This window comes from Trichoderma harzianum, assembly GCF_003025095.1.
Source record: "Trichoderma harzianum CBS 226.95 unplaced genomic scaffold M431scaffold_21, whole genome shotgun sequence".
NCBI classification, from domain to species: domain Eukaryota; kingdom Fungi; phylum Ascomycota; class Sordariomycetes; order Hypocreales; family Hypocreaceae; genus Trichoderma; species Trichoderma harzianum.
The window spans coordinates 340,570-356,592 of NW_020209269.1; the positions used below are offsets into that span (position 1 = coordinate 340,570).

The 16,023-nt window shown below is 47.5% G+C and overlaps 2 protein-coding genes across 2 annotated transcripts; one reads left to right on the forward strand and one right to left on the reverse strand.

Annotated features, from left to right (window-relative positions):
- Positions 1 to 1,096: 1,096 nt before the first annotated feature.
- M431DRAFT_127245 (hypothetical protein) lies at positions 1,097 to 3,684 on the reverse strand. The gene is made up of 7 exons (XM_024912324.1): positions 3,480 to 3,684; positions 3,275 to 3,399; positions 3,143 to 3,210; positions 2,968 to 3,072; positions 2,534 to 2,911; positions 1,805 to 2,460; positions 1,097 to 1,745 (listed from the first exon to the last, which is right to left on the reverse strand). The coding sequence occupies exons 1-7, from the start codon at positions 3,642 to 3,644 to the stop codon at positions 1,290 to 1,292; spliced, it is 1,953 nt and encodes a 650-aa protein (XP_024768723.1). The 5' UTR covers positions 3,645 to 3,684; the 3' UTR covers positions 1,097 to 1,289.
- An 8,589-nt stretch (positions 3,685 to 12,273) lies between these two features.
- Positions 12,274 to 13,767, forward strand: M431DRAFT_500705 (hypothetical protein; the record flags this gene model as incomplete). Its single annotated transcript, XM_024917941.1, has 1 exon — positions 12,274 to 13,767. One exon carries the CDS (start codon positions 12,274 to 12,276, stop codon positions 13,765 to 13,767), a length of 1,494 nt encoding a protein of 497 aa, XP_024768724.1.
- Between the last annotated feature and the right edge of the window lie 2,256 nt (positions 13,768 to 16,023).

Sequence of the window (16,023 nt, forward strand, 5' to 3'; positions counted from 1 at the left end):
TGAAGCTAAATCACCACGCACGGTACAAACGTCATGTCGTTGATCGAGTCTTCGGTGCCGAAACCCCAGAAAGATCCAGGCAGTTGGATGGATGACTGGGGGAGCTGTTGAAAGCTAAAGGACGCTAATGTGCAATGAATCCTTCGTCATTTAGCTAGCTCCAGCGATACCGTTTGCGATTGTTTCCTGAGCTTTGATACGCAGCTTGAATACGCAGCATGTTCATCGCCCCCTTTGGCGGCACAAGACCGATTATCACGAGCTAGAAACTGCGATGACACAATTATCAGAGATGCATCATTCGTAAGCATTGTTAAGTCTTGTTAAGCTTGGAAAGCAACTGCCGTGGCCAGGGTCGGATATACAGCACCAACTGCCGAGATCAACCCATCCAAAGTCCGGCTTACAATGAGTCTCATTGTGTGATACAGTATTAACATTCTTATGAGCTGGCAATTCTCTCCAATACTGTCTTATGAAGATAGAACGTTACCGTGTGCATACATCTCGTTTACTAATTGTTTCTTACCATGAGGCATCTGAGTTTGGTCCTACAATCCCACTCTCTGATGCCTAGGACGGGATGTGCGTCGTGGGATCGGCCATTACAGTTGTAATCAATCTGTGTTGTTGATGTGCTATTAGAGCTCAGCCACCATCAGCACGGTGACTAAGCGGAGGATGATTCACTTGAGGCGAACATTGTTTCAACAAAAGAAAGCCGTGGCTGCCCTTGGCAGAATATAACCTTCGAATTTGCCCTCTTTGAATCGGAGCGGAGTTGGACCATTCTTACTTGAACTGGTGTGGAGAATTTAGCAAGCTTACTGGCATCTCCCCTCAATCGGGCTTTCTGACTATACTTTAAAGGCGGGATTCCCGCCTAGTTGGTCCCTCGATTTGACGAGATGGGATTAGTCGAAGGGAGAGAGTTTGGACTGTGGACAAGCTTGAATCATGAGATTTCTAAGCGGAACACTGTTGCGATTCGTGAACTAAAGTTAGAATAATGGCGGCTTCGAACAGCCATTATATATAAACAGCGAGAAGGAACGCTTCACAAGATTTCAGTACAGCTTTTAAAAAATAAAAGGGTATTGATATTCGCCTTTGTGACTAACAGTGTTCTATGTATCCAAGTGCTCGCTCGCTGACATCATGTTTTTCTATTATACATTATATGCAAGCCGACTCCCAGAAGTTTTGTGTTTACCGTTCCTGGCACATTGCGACAGAAGAAAGAAGAAGAAAAGAAAAGAAGCCGCCGCTTCAAAAGCCAATCACCACAATCAGACATATTCGCTCCCGTGCTGAGCCTGAGGTGCTGGTTGATATCCGTGGTGCATTCCCGCCCCTGCATAGGAAGTCGAATCGTCCATGTTGTGAACCATCGGCTGCGCATGCTCAGAATCGTTATTCGACTTAGTCTCCATGGTATCGCGACGCCCTGGTCTAGGGCTACGTCTGTTGAAGAAGAAGGGAATATCGTGATGAATGTGCGTGAGGAGTAGAACAACAGTCCAAGCAATGCAGAGCGTAGGCAGGAGCCAGGGGGTGTTCAGGAACGTGCTCAGTTTATCATCGCTGAGGTTGAGCAGAGCAACAAGACCCATGCCGAGAGCCAAAAGTAGGTAAATAATTGATCGGATCACCGGCCAAGGCTTCCAAGGAGTCACGCGGGCAATGATTGAGAGAAGCACCATCAGCGCCAGACAAGCGCCGGCGGCAATATAGCCATATGTAAACTATTCACGGTTAGTATATGGGGATGTGGTGTTAGATGCTGGCTTGGGAGATAACTTACCACAAGGTTGTATCGCTCCCAGGTCGCCTCATCGATCTGGGCTCCATTTTGGGACAGCGACTGCTGCTCCTCTCCTGAACCCCCCTTTTCTCTCTCTTCCTTGAGAGCTTCTTTTTGGAGATCAATTTCGAATACCGCAAAGACGCTATTCTCCATGGCGTTGAGTAGACTTGTAAAAAGGTTGTAGAATATCACCGTATTCTCATCGTCAGGCAACTCATAGTCATCGTTCGTCAGGGCCTTGCCCCAGTTCGGCCAGAAGGAATTGGAGATATCCGTGATATTACCAAGAGCCTCCTGAATGAGCTCAATGGTGGCAGAATACGTTGGAGGATATAAGTTTTCGAATTTTGCCAGCTCGGCCGTCAAGTTTTGCTGTACTTTTGCACTGGTAGTGTGAGCCAGCTTGGCTGGGTCGAAAACAATCCAGTTCGTAGACAAGTTGTTCAACACGTCGATGACCTTGGACCACTGGATGAATTGCGTAAAGCCTTGCATGAAGAGGACAAGAGCTAGATGGAATGGGAAGTGAACCAAAGTCCAGAGCATTTGGCGCAGGGGTGGAAGATATGCCGTCTTCATCCAGTCCCAGTAGATCAGGAAGACCATGTAGGTTGTTGCCACACCGGCAATCAGAATCCCGATAATTGATGCGTCTATATACATAGTACTCTTTGCTTAGCTTTTTTTTCTCGAATGATGGGGTGGGAAGTGGGTAAAGTAACTTACCCCAGGAGTCAGGGTTCTCGACGATGATGACCACCTTATCGGACAAAACAACGATACTTTCACCGAGGATGATGACAGTCAAGAGAAACAAACGATTCATCAGGTGTGTTTTGGCGAGGCTGAGGACCGGGAACCATATCGCCGCTCCGAAAGTTGACAGGACTTCCACAACACCAACGACGTACCAAGTAACAAATACTTTGCTCTCCTTTGAGTTGGTGAATCGGAATGTGATACCGAGATAAATCATAGCAGCAATGAAGTGGATGGACATTTGGACATAGAACGAAAGATGGACGTTCTTGAATCGTCTGACGTGCCAAAGGATGCTGCCATACTCGATCATCAAACCCAAACGAGACACCATTAGAATAAGAGCTGCGAAAGAAGGTAAGTATATGCCACCGTATATACACGAATTTCGGCCCACGTACACATTGCTCGCATGGTTGTTACATCCTGATTGCTGGGATCAAACTTTGGAGCAACAACTGCAAATCCAACAAAGGCTCCAAGGTGGATGGCTCGAATCAATCGTTCTACACGCACCGATTAGAAACTGTCACCTCATTGATATTATCAAATCCAACATGAAGGAGAGAAACCTACCAAAAATACTGTCTGTTACGAACCGGACATCATAGAGTCCCACAACGAGCCAGGTCATCCAAAGCATACTGTAAGGCGTGTTAGTACTTCCGTACCCACAATCTTGAACGACGAATGTTTCTCAAAACCAACCAAAAGTATCCAATATATGATGCAACTCGCTCATGACTGGTGACCGATTGTGTCTTGGAAAAGACGGCGTAGTTGGCGGCAAAGAAAAGGTCGGTAAAGATTTCCAGCGTGCCAGCCTCTTCGTGCTACACAAGGGGGAATTCTAGTTAGAAAAAATTGTTCATGGTAGGGGTAATAAGTCTTTAGGTAAGAAACAAATACTCACTCTCATAAATTGGATAGAGTTGTCTGTATAACGATCTCCGAATTCGGCGAGATTGGGCATCTCGGCGCCTCTGTGGGAGGTCTCAGACGTCTCAGACAAGACAACTGGGCTCTTCATGAGCCGCAGCTTCTCACGAACCTCAGAGTGACCTTCGTGTTCCGCCATCTTGTCCAGCAACTGCCGTGTGAAGAGATGACCAATCCACTCTATAATTAACAAACGATGAAGAATGTCGGGAGGAAAAGCTGATGGTGGTGTCGGCTTCGAGTATTAATACTTTAAAACGACTAATATTCTTCCGCCCTCCCCCCCGACGTTTCGCGCACCATCCAACCATAAGATGATCAGCCCTACCAGGAACTTCCATTGGTCTGTTAGAGAAGCACAACTATCCCACGTTGGGCCTAAGAATAACACCCAATCAAGGCAAGATGTAAAAAGGCGGTACAACTCTACCGAAGACCTTGCCAGAGCCTCATCACATTGAGACAAGCAGGGTACTCCACTTTCAGCCCTGACTCCTTTCAAGCTTACCGATAGGCATGCCGTCTTTACCAGTGATGCTGGTAAGTAGGGTGCCCAAAGAGTATAATTCAAGAGAGCCCCAACCTAATGGAAGCTTGCATGGGGTAAGCGCATAGCCTGAAGCAAAAATAGGCACAGAGCAGCCATCCTTGACGCTAATATCCAAGCTTTCTGCGAATGATACCCTAGTCCGCACCCACTGGTGAATCTCTGTACATATGACCCCCATGGGCTCCGCCTACTGAGCTTCTAATCAGTAAAAGAATTCACCACACATTTGCAGAGCCGCCGGCGGGTCAGAAAGAAGATCGTGGCTGAGTACGTCTGTTCTTCAGATCCAATATAGATCAAAAGTGTAGGGATTCCGGAGAAACGGCAACGAAAGAATGAAGTAAGAGAGAGACAACGCAGGTAACGAAATTCACTCAGTAGCAAAGGAGTTTTCCAACAGCTGCTGTGCACTACTGTGCACTGTTGTAACATGAGACTACGAGTGGAGCAAATCTTCCTTCGTAATGAATATCTGCAGTTAGTTTTCGTGATTTTTTGTCTTGCTGCAGAATTGAAAACGCTGCCGGCAACCAAATCCCTGGCCATCTGTTTCGACGGCTCATTAGCCATTTCGTGTCAACTTTTGGCGGCTGCGAGTTATCACTAGTGCTGACGAGACCTTGCAAGTCTTCTGGCGCGAACCCTGTGGCTGAGACTTGCTCTCCTCACACAATTGAAGCCGAAACCCGGCCTATTTCTTCAATGACACCCAACTATTGTGCTCCTTGGTAATTTGATTGAGCCTCACGATGCGTCAAGCAATCGTTGCAGTTTCCTTTTTGCGAAGCTTTGCACATAAGCCTTTGCAGTCCCCCTGTCAGGAGACAAACAGCTGTTGCACTTGGGCTGGAAAAACCAGATGATCGCGTTAGCTTTTGGCTCACAGCTATGGAGGTCTCCGTCCACTAGCAAGCGACAGACGAGCACGCGAGAAACGGCCCAAGTGGGACTCCCAGAGTTGGTGTCTTGCTGAAGACATGGTTACCAGGGTCTCAATTGGGTCGAAAGAGCAAGACTCTGTTTCTTAGAGTCTAGAACCAACGGCTAGTAAAGTTGGCTATGAGGATACGCGAGTTGGCTCTGTACAATATGGGAAGATGTGCTCAGCGCGAATTTCTACAAAATGAGTCTGTAAGTCTGGCTGCCGGTGGAATGTAAAACTTTACAACTGCTTGACCTATTCCGATGTCTTAATCGAATGTACCAAGCCGTTATTTCCCACGGAGCCAACTCAACGCGGAGGATTCTCGGAATCACGCAAGAGCAAAGCTTTGCAGGTTATCAGCAGACACGATTGCTGGCATATCGACTCAACACTATCGCGTGTATGGGCCATGAATCATACAGACAGGCTTACATAACTAGGTAAAATAGCAATTCCACCAATCGCTTCTCTATGGTGGAGTTTCGAAAGTCATATTCAGCAAGATTATTAACCGCATATGGCGTGATGATTCAATCGTTGTTGAGCCCCGATTATTAATCGGGAAGGCAGTGACTAACAGTTGATCCCACGAAAAGAGACAAAACTGCAGAAACGCAGGCTATTTTTGGGAGCCGAATCCGATTGCGGACCAATAGAAAGCCGGAAGACGCCCCAAATGTTTTACACCCTAACTCCGAGAGTCAAAGTCAGTAATTTTTGCCTTGTCAGGCTCGCGGCAAGCAGACATGGGTCGGCCGCGTGTAAGCAATATTTGATGCTCATATCGTGGCCTATCTCAGGAAAAGATGCTCCTGGATCTTCTCTCGTCAGCCTCCACCGGCTGGCTGACGTTTTTCTGATGCCTATTAGGCACAAAGGCGTGATCTACATGCATCAGTGAAGGCCACTGTTCATTTCCTGGCCTGCCAGCCCCTTAAAGACTATGACTTGCAATGATGCTACCGACAGCGTCTTACCCCATGCTCCTTCTAGATTAGACTAAATTTTCTCGATTGAAAACACCCAATGATCAATCCTTGCCAGAAACAGGTGTATTCAGCGAGAGTCTAAAAATACAGGGTCAAGTTACACTAGGCGTTCTTAGTGGTGCAGTTAGTTTGAAGGATTGTGATGAGACTTTTTGTACCAACCCGAATCAGCAAGTTTTGTCATTGTATCGGATTGGCAATGTAAGAAAACTCTGCTACAAAGCTCTGTCGCCGGTAGGGTACAGTACCAGTTGGATGATGTGGTTCACTTAGTCCCTTGACCCGTGAAACCGAGATTAGATCTGTGCTTTTCATGACCCATGCAAAGGTTGAAATCAAGCATGACCTTAATGAAGGGCTCCTCGGATGTGGTAATACCGAGGTATCATTTGTTTATCATTGTGTAATAATTTGTCATTGTGTAATTCTTCTTCCCTCTATGATATAACAAAGAGCATAAAATAACAAAGTTTAGCAAGCCGACCTGAACACACTCAATAACGCGTACTGTACTGAGAGAGTCAAAGATTGTGTTCCGTACATCTGGTAGTTCTCTGCGCATTTCGTCCTGGAGGGAGTGTCTCATTCCAGTCTTACTCTTTTCACACACCCTCCTTTCGTCCGTCTGAGCTAAACCGGCATTACTTTCTTTGACCCTTGGATGTAATATTTGACGATCTTGCCACTACCCGATTCTGATATATCATTCAAAGGGACACAGACCTAGTGTCTTCTCACCACCACTTCTCATATAGCACGTATAGAGGCATTACAACACCATGGCCAGGTAGCATCTGCTATCCTGAGGGACAATTAACACTCTCTCATATTGACATCCAGAATTCAGGTACGCTACTCTTTTGCTGTCGTAAGAGACTCCACACCGTTATGTGAGATATAAAAGCTAGTACACAATGTGAAGGGGAAAGGATATTAGATACCGCTTTGCCAAGTCCAGGGTGTAACGCATGGTCCGGATTAGTACGTCTTGGGATTCCACTTGATCCTCTCAGGAATCCTGTTAGTAACAAAATCTCATAAACCACCTGCAACGATTGCCTCGTGTTTGGTAAATTAGATGGCGTAATCCCCCAGTCTTCTGAGCCCAAAACAAAGTTAGCCGCATGAGAGACTGCATGATCGTATTGTTTTCATACTAAACGAGGTCTCAAGGAGAATTTCGGGATACGATTTATTTTCAGCCCTGAATCGGCGATGTAAGACTACTCATCCCCGGGAAGTCCGACGCCCTCTCCTTTTCCTGCCCTTCGGATTCTTTTCCATTTGGATTACCCCAGACCCTACACAGAGTATTGATTGCTTTCTTCTCCCTATTGTGGTCAGAAAGCTCCATCCTGAACCACCGTGAATAGAAACCTAGCTAGCAATTTTCGTATCATCGTGACGAGATAACCTCTGGACTATTCAGAAGTAGCATTCTTTATCAATCATTGAGGACGTATCTTTGACTTCACCACAAGCTAAAGAAGTTTGATGAATCTTTTGTTAGACTTCCTTTTCGTCTCTTAAAATGGCTTCATATTTCGTTATATGAACATCAGGGCCGTACCGATGTCTACGATTTTGCAAAATTGTAACCTAAGCAGTGAAGTTGGCCGCATGCGAAGTCACACTGATCCTCTAAACGTACTAATATTGCCAGTAGGAACAAGCTTCATTTACAAGTACACGAGGTTTCAACTGCGAGAAATACGAAAATACACCTGGGGATGCGTCCTTTGTCCGTGTAACGCGTCCACTTTTCGCTGTATCAGAGCTCGCGACAAACGGTAGTTAGAAATACGAAGGTCAACAGAAACCAAATTTGATCAGTAAGAGCGGACGAGATGCCAACAAAACAGCGTGACAGAGATTGCGCCGTCATTAATGGTTGCAATTGGAGATATTCTGTCTGCACCGGAAGCAAAACATTGCTGGCTTTCGTGAATGAAGGGCTTTTCCTTACTTATTGGCGTTGGGAATTGGAATTTTGGTGTCGTTGGTGGTTTGGGCGTCAGAATCACGTCTGCTGCCGCGGCGACACCGAGCAGTCGCTGACTTCGACGAATTGGAGGCATTTTCTCAACAATTCACATTCACGAACACCTACAGAATAGGAATTTACAATTTCTCTTTCATCACAACTACGAGCCAAGGTACTGAGCAAGCGAAGGTCAGAAAAAACGAGACTGCAAAATGAATACGTACGTACATATATTTAGTAATATAAGCATTTAACTAACTCCTAGAACGCCTATTCAGCCAGCACTCGAACTTTATTATATAAATATAGTAGCAGTTACTAGAAAGATGTAGATACAATAGCAGTTACTAGAAAGATGTAGATACAATAGCAGTTACTAGAAAGATGTAGATATAGTAGTAGTTACTAGAGAAATATAGATATAGCAGTCGCTCCTTTTGTAGGCGTATGGTTTAACTCGTGGGTGTTCGAAATCTTCCCGGTCTTGCTTGGATCTCTGGAGGAGGATTTTCTATAGCATCGGACAAATCTAATTTGTTTCGCTCGCAAGTCCTTGGAAAGGTGCAGACGGCATGTAAGTCACAGGACTCACGAATATATACATGTAAGAAGGATAGAATGCACGAGTGTAATTACTCCCAAACAGCAATCACATAGTATAGTGGAAATTATTGAGCAGAGGATTCTCTTTCCCATCGCCAACTGTTTCGACATCACATACTTCGTCATTTGACTCTAACACTCGTGGGTTAAGGAAAGGAAAGAACATGAAGTAATGACGATTGGGATTTGGATTAATTATTAGATACTCGCTTTATGATTATGCTATTTGAGAGCAACCAAGCTTTCACAAAAAAAGAAAGATTAGTTATTGAGATGATTACTATTGCTCGGACTTCGGCAAGCTCGTCTATGCAAGCAAGTCACAACCGGAACACGGCTCCCTGGATCTACGATAGAGCCAATTGACTTATAGATTAGATTAAAATAATCTCGATTAATGTCCACCCAACATTGGCATTCGCAACCGCCCTCAGTCGGTCTTTACTGGTGGAGCATCTCATGCAGATGTGGCCGGATGACGCGTCTCGAATATCTACCCTACAATTGACGGTAATGCTGCGAGCTCAACGATATTTTGGTACTTGACTAGTCGTGTCTCATATATACAGTCCTTCATCTTCGTTTGATTTCCAAAAAAAAAGTCTTTGAGAAGAACGGGGGTGCATCGGAAGGTCTCCTTGAATAGGGATAAGAATAAGCTGTCGTCGGTTAGTATCCAGGCAATCAGCGCATTATTTGTATTTGATTGCTACGGTCAGCGCATCATAGCGGGCGCAATTTACAAAATAATACTCCGTACCCAGAAATTCAACAGAATTTTTCTTTCTTCTTCTAAACTTGCATCAGAATTCTACTGCTAGTGATAACTTCTTGTATGGATCGGACTTTGGGGGCGTCGCCGCTTCTCCGTGTACTCGTATGCTAGCAGCTAGCAGCTGACTGCACTACTGTACGGTGTGTTGAAAGAAGAAAAAAAGTCCCGAAATCCCAGCTGTGACATTTCGAGTTCAATAAGCATTACTCCGAGTTACTGGGTCAAAGACGCGCGGAAATAATCTGGATCTTTAGCTGGCATACGGCGTCGGAGTTGGCCGAACGCTGTGTTCAGGACTTGTATACCATATGAGGCAAGTGATTCGTGCTGGTGTCTTTACTAACACCAAGACAGAATGTAACGCTGTTTGTGCCTTGCGTTGGCTTCAAAGATCAGGAGATTACTTGACAACTACTAGTAATTGTACTTCATACTGAAGGATCATAGCATTAAACCCCGTATCATGGTTGTCAATAGTATCTTAGGCAACTGGCAGCCGTGACATCATACGTAGACGTGGCGGTGGACATGCAGATTTGTTCGAGGCCTTCCATGTCAAGGTTGGAAATGTTACAATCCCCCGGCTTTTCTCATTGAGCTTGCTGACGTCTTTAGTTCTTTCGGAGATTCTCCTATAAAAATGAAATGCCTAAAGCACTGTGCTTCGGTATTTCCGCCATTGACCTGTAGTCACGACTAACGGCCTCTAAAATGATCGAGCAATTGCGCAGAGCATGGCTTTTTGAAGGTATGCTAAAATCTTTCAGCGGCTTCTCCAGGCTGTCGTTTAGCAAGGATTACAATCCTGCGCCCAGGATCCCCTGTCCATAAAAGGCTACGCCCGTACCGAGTTCCAGTAATATGCAGGTGTCAGCATTCAAGAACGAGTGATTGAAAAGGAGAACCAACAAGCATTTTGGCCTGCCAAAACCATATTCGGTAATTTCAGCGCTGAAAGTCAATTGGCCTGATGAGAATGTACAACGCAAGGGAAATGACTTGTATCATCGAACCAAGGCAAATCTATTCCTCGGCCATGGCTGCTGATCCGGCAGTTACCGGCCCGCCTCGCATGCGCCACACTGGATACTGGAAGCTGGCCAACGTCCGCTAGAAAGTGATTTAGGGCGAGTCTATCTGGTGGCTAATGAGATACGATCGAGTAGGATTCAGATTCAAAGCACGCTGAGTCGTGGCTTTACTACAACGTGAAGATTTATTTTGTAAATGAATACAGTAGCACGAAAGGATAGAGGCCGACATGTCTCGCGGTGAATAAACAAAGCTGACTTCAATTCGCACCGGTGTCTTTGTCCACGGCATATGAGCTAACTGAGATTGATCCAGTCAACTGATCACGGGAGGGTTCCGAATACAGGTAACCCGGGGGTTTCTGTTCCACGCCTTTGCTATTTTGGGTATGCTTAGAAATCTAGGCCCGGTATGATTGATGATGTTCTATTAACAACGGTGAGTGGCGGAATCAATAATCTTGGCAGCCTTACCGCAACTTGCCGCTGGAACGTGCTTCAATGGCAAGATCACGTAGCATTCCGATAGCAGCCTGTACGTCGAGATCCTGGCAACGACCAAGTGAGCGTTTGACAAAATATCGAACTCCGATGCCGAGCTGCCGGAGCCTCCACTAATAAGGAAGTAGTAAGTCTTGGGCTCTGGTTTGTTGTCATGCGAAGTCGGGGTTTGGGACATATCATGCCAGTCCTCGCAGTATCATTATTAGTTGTCAAATTCTCCAGACAAGTTCTGATGTGGACTTAATATCCTTGTCTTTCTCAGAAACGCCGATATCGACTCTTATAATTTTGCCGAGTACTAATTCTTGATGCTCCACAGATCCTCAAGCTAACTGTATACTACTTGAACAGAACCCTGTCAACTCTCACAAGGACAAAAGAACTTTGTCAGATCATGGCCCCTTTGCTTGTTTTAGACACATCGGGGCTTTACTGTTCTGAAGAGGAAACATCGGCGTTATGTTGGATCCATTATCATTCTGAATGATGTTTAGGAGAGTAACGTAGTCTTAACACAAGTTGCGGAGCTGCTATGGTAGAGTCTCAGTGGCAAGTTTTGTCTTCATCTTTTAGTAAAGAAATTTGCCTTGTAAAATACATCTTGGACTAAGTTGTTAGGAGTTATTAACTCCTCCAATCACTACGCCTACGTAGGTAGGAATCAGGGCGATCAGCTCGGCCTTGACGATTGACAACTGCCGTAATCTGACACATTAGCTGACGGAACTCTTTTTGTCCGAGTACTGTACGAGTGTATTTCACTATTCACATGCTGAAATATCCACCTGTTGTCAAGAAATGTCTAGGGCTTACACCATCGCACCCCGGGTGGGACGGCCCAGGAACAGATGCAGTGTGGATCGTCATCTCGAATTGCCACTACGAGACAACGTAACGACGCTAGAAACTCCGGCCTCTTCTACCGTAGCAGAGTGTAACCACATCGAAGATTTGAGCACCAAGTCCGTAGAACCGGGTCCGCCAAGAGACGGCATCACCTCGGTATATACTTGGACCGGCTGGGGGTAGACCTCTAGTGCTCAAGTAAGAGTGGTGAGACACGCAATTGAGCCGGGTATAAGCAATCTTTGCAGTGGTACTATCCGCACGCCTATCCCAATGGCGGATAGACGTGGCGTGGGACCCGCGGAGGATGCTTGGATGCAATGGCTAGTCAGGAGAGCCTTGTTTGTACCCCATGGCTGTCAAGTTGGAGATCCATTGAGAGAGGGAAGAACCTTTTGCTAGAGGTTGGAATAGAGGGTCCTGATCAGTATATAAGGAGGCGTAGATCTCGCCCGTTCTTGGGAAAAGAAGTAGAAGAAGCAGCAGCAGCAATAATCAAGCCCTCATCCTCTTGATAGTCTCAAACTGCAAAGCAAAATGCATCTGTCTTCAACAGTCCTCATGGCTGCCGCCGGAGCGGTGGCCCAGTCAACCGTTGACCTGTCCGGCCTTCCAGCATTCTTGAAGTCGAGCTCAAGCACCAACTGGCCAACACTCCTCAACATTGGCCAGCAGATCTGGAATGATCCCGAAGTTGGCTTGGACGAGACTCACGCCCACGACCGGATTGTCAGCTACTTCTCTTCGGTTGCCGGCTGGACTGTAGACGGATCGGCTTATGCCGGCCTCCCTACCGCATTCAGGGCCGAGTTCGACAACCGACCTGCTGGCTTTGCCGGCGATCTTCCTACCGTCGGCTTCCTGGCCGAGTACGACGCTCTGGTCGGCATTGGCCATGCCTGCGGCCACAACCTCATTGCCCTTAACGGCATCTCAGCCGCCAAGTTTGCCAGTGAGGCGCTGGCACACTTCAACATCCCCGGCCGCATCATCGTCATCGGAACCCCTGACGAGGAGAACGCCGCTGGCAAGTTCAAGCTCAACAACTTGAACGCCTTTGCCGACTCGGACGTCTGGCTGATGGCTCACCCAACCACAACGAGCGCCATCCAGCCCATGAACGCCCGTCTCAACTACTTTGCTACCTTTGTCGGCAGCACGCACTCCGAGGCCGTTGCAAACGCATACAGCGCCCTGAACATTGTGCAAAACCTGAGTGGACTTCCCGGAACTAGTTCTAGTGCCGTTGGTATTGAGAATGTCGGCGTCTACGCGACCAACATTGTCCAGACTATCATCAAGCTTGGTGTTGCTGGCTCGGACCTTGATACCGTCACCAAGACTGTTTCCGGCATCCTTGACTCAACCTATCCCAATGTCACCTTCTCCGCTGCCAACGATGATGATGGTGTTGCCCTGACGTTTAACGGACCCGGTGGCCATGCTTCAGAGGCAACCAAGGGACCGCTGGTGCTCTCAGTCAACACTTTCAACGCCCTCAAGAACACTGCTGGTGTCTCATTCTACCTCCCCAGCAACACGACCGCCACCGAGCTCGACATCACCATTGACATGCGCACTCGCTTCACCACTGATATCAACACCGTGGCCAACTTTGTCAGCGCTGCTCTCGGAACTCTTCCCAAGAGCGTCTCTCACGATGTCAAGTACCCGGCTCTGGAGGTGACGCCCTTCCTTGGCGACCAGTTTGTCAGCATCGTTGGAGGAGCCGACTATGGACTGACCAACTTCCCCGTCAGCACCTTTGCTCCCGCCTCAACCGATGCCTCGTGGGTGCAGGATCCTGTTCTCAACGCTTCTCACAACCTGACTAGCGCGGCCAAGGCAGTCCTTCACGCCAACTATGGTATCTGCACAAACCTCTCGGGTGCTGGCTGCGCTTTCAACCACGAGCCCCTCTTCAAGGCCTTGGCCAACACCGACTTTGCCTACGCTCAGACGGAGATTGTGGCCAGAGCAGAGGCTCAGCTCGCAGTGCAGCTGCTGGCTGATCCCGATCAGATGGCGGAGGCAACCAAGATTATCTCACAGTAATGGGCTGGTGACAGCGAGTTGTGGATCGATAATATGTATTACTCTGTCGGAATATGGGAGTCCCCCAGAGGGAAGCTTGACGTGAAGAACCGAAATGATAATGTAATGTAGACGATATAGAGGCTTAGACCAATAGAGAATCACCATGCTTATGGTATAATTCAGAGCTTTCGTGTCCCATATCGTGTGACTGATGACTCGATTCTAGTTTGTAGTTTGTCAATGCGTGATCAAGCATAGCGAGGCAAAGGGTTATGTTCCACTTTATAAGCGTGATAGCTCATCTCGACGCGTCCTTGTTGACGATGCTTTAGTTATAGATGTAAAGATGCAGCTGCTTCTTGGTTTATCGAGGCTATGGAACTCGAATTGCCTCCCTTTCTTCCATCCGTATCGCCAAAGGCGCTTAGAGATCATCTTGGACCTACCGTCTAAACTCGAGTACGCGAGTTGATTGCATGATACACGTATTTTGGGAGTTTATGCATGAGAGTGAGGGGGAGGGTAGGGCTAGTCGGTGGCGTCCAACTCTCCTATTCAGGCGCCCTCTAGCGAGCGGTCAACATGGGTTAGTCGCCAAAGGAGATTTAAGAGAGATTGATCTCATTCACTGCAATTTAATTTTGACGACGCCTTGGCTGTTGCATTGCGTCACGCCTCGATGATGCTGTGTAACCGCCCGATTCAATTCAACCACCCGGACGCCTGTGTCACCCCATCGAAAGAGTGTGGGAACCACGAAGACAACGATTTCCTCTCCGGACATGCTCAAGAACTTGCGGCCATGCAAGCTGGGAGTTCCGGTCTCTAGCGCGACGGGTCACAAAGGCTAGCAAAGACCTGCCAGAGAACGACACGTTGCATTGGTGTGGGTGCTAAGCTTTTGCTGATCTGGTGAGCATTCATTTCGTCGCATGTTGGAGACAGAGAAGAGGGGAGAGAGTGAGCAAACACGAATCTTGGTGTTGCACTGAAGAACTCGCAATTGAAGAGAGTCTTGGTTAAACAGTCAACAACTCTTTCATACTTGTTTCGTGTCTGTGGTTCCCCATTTTGTAGTTCCAGTAAACTTCAGCAATTGTCTCTGTCTGTTCGTGACCGGCTGCAAACTCAAGCGCCTCCCAGCACATGGCCACTGTTCACGATCGGTGAGTAGCGGCCACTCTAGAGATTGAACTGGGATTCGTCATCCCCCTTGTTTTAACCTCCAGACAGGGAAGGGATCGGAGAAAGAGCAGAATCGATTCAGGAATAAAACCCGAAATCTGCAGAAGAGACAAATGCATGGCAGCGGGACGGGAGGACCAGCGTCCGACTAGCTTTTCTCCCAGCTAGCTCAGCCGTCAATGCTACTGCGAAGTGAGCATACTCGTACATGAGCTCCGTAATCATCTCCCCGTAATACGATCACTCCTTGCTAGAACACAACTGCTCCGTCGCTGTGCGTTGAAAAGCTGCTAAAAGCCAACAACTGCTTGTCGGCCTCTTCCTCTTCCCCACCCTCTGTCATCGACCCCCGGCTCCACGCCGATCCCACCCTCAGCCGTTCTTCAATCATCTTCATCGCCGTCTTTCATGCGGGCTGGCCCTCTTTTCACACTCCTCTCCTTAACCCCGTTGGTTTGATGTCGCACATACATGTACATACAGCAGCATGAGCAACCAACTGTTGGCCGGCTCGATCGGATAAGTGACAGGCGCGCCTGTTTTGACAAGCGAAGCCAGACAAGTGCCTGAACTCTTTTTGCTTGGCGACGCAACCGAAGCCAGGCCAAGGCTGCATCAGTACTGCATCGGCGACCCTAGCTGCGGCTTTCTCGTATGTTTGGACACTGAAGACGGGGGGAAACTCGAGGCTTTCTGGGGGGACGAGACCTAGGACTGACTGCGCGACACGACGCACGCGCCTGCAAGTAAACTACATATGCTTACTCGACCATTTGCTCATCTGCATACGAAGCACATGTTTTGACGCTCTGCAGTCATACAACGAGGGACGTCATTGGCGGACTCCGGGCTGGGCGGTGTTTGCTCCTGCGGCTGTAGTGTTTGTATGGAGCGCGTGCAAGGTTACGAATTACCATATATATTCTGGTTTAACCATCTTTTGAGCATTAGCTGCTCAGCTGTTTTACTCTCGCCTGCTCCTTGTTCAATTGCGCCTAAACGAGAGTCGGAAAGGAGACTAGGGAGACCAACTGAGCATCAACGAGGAGGAGACTATTAAGAGAAACTGGAAAAGAGAAAGAGGAGAGG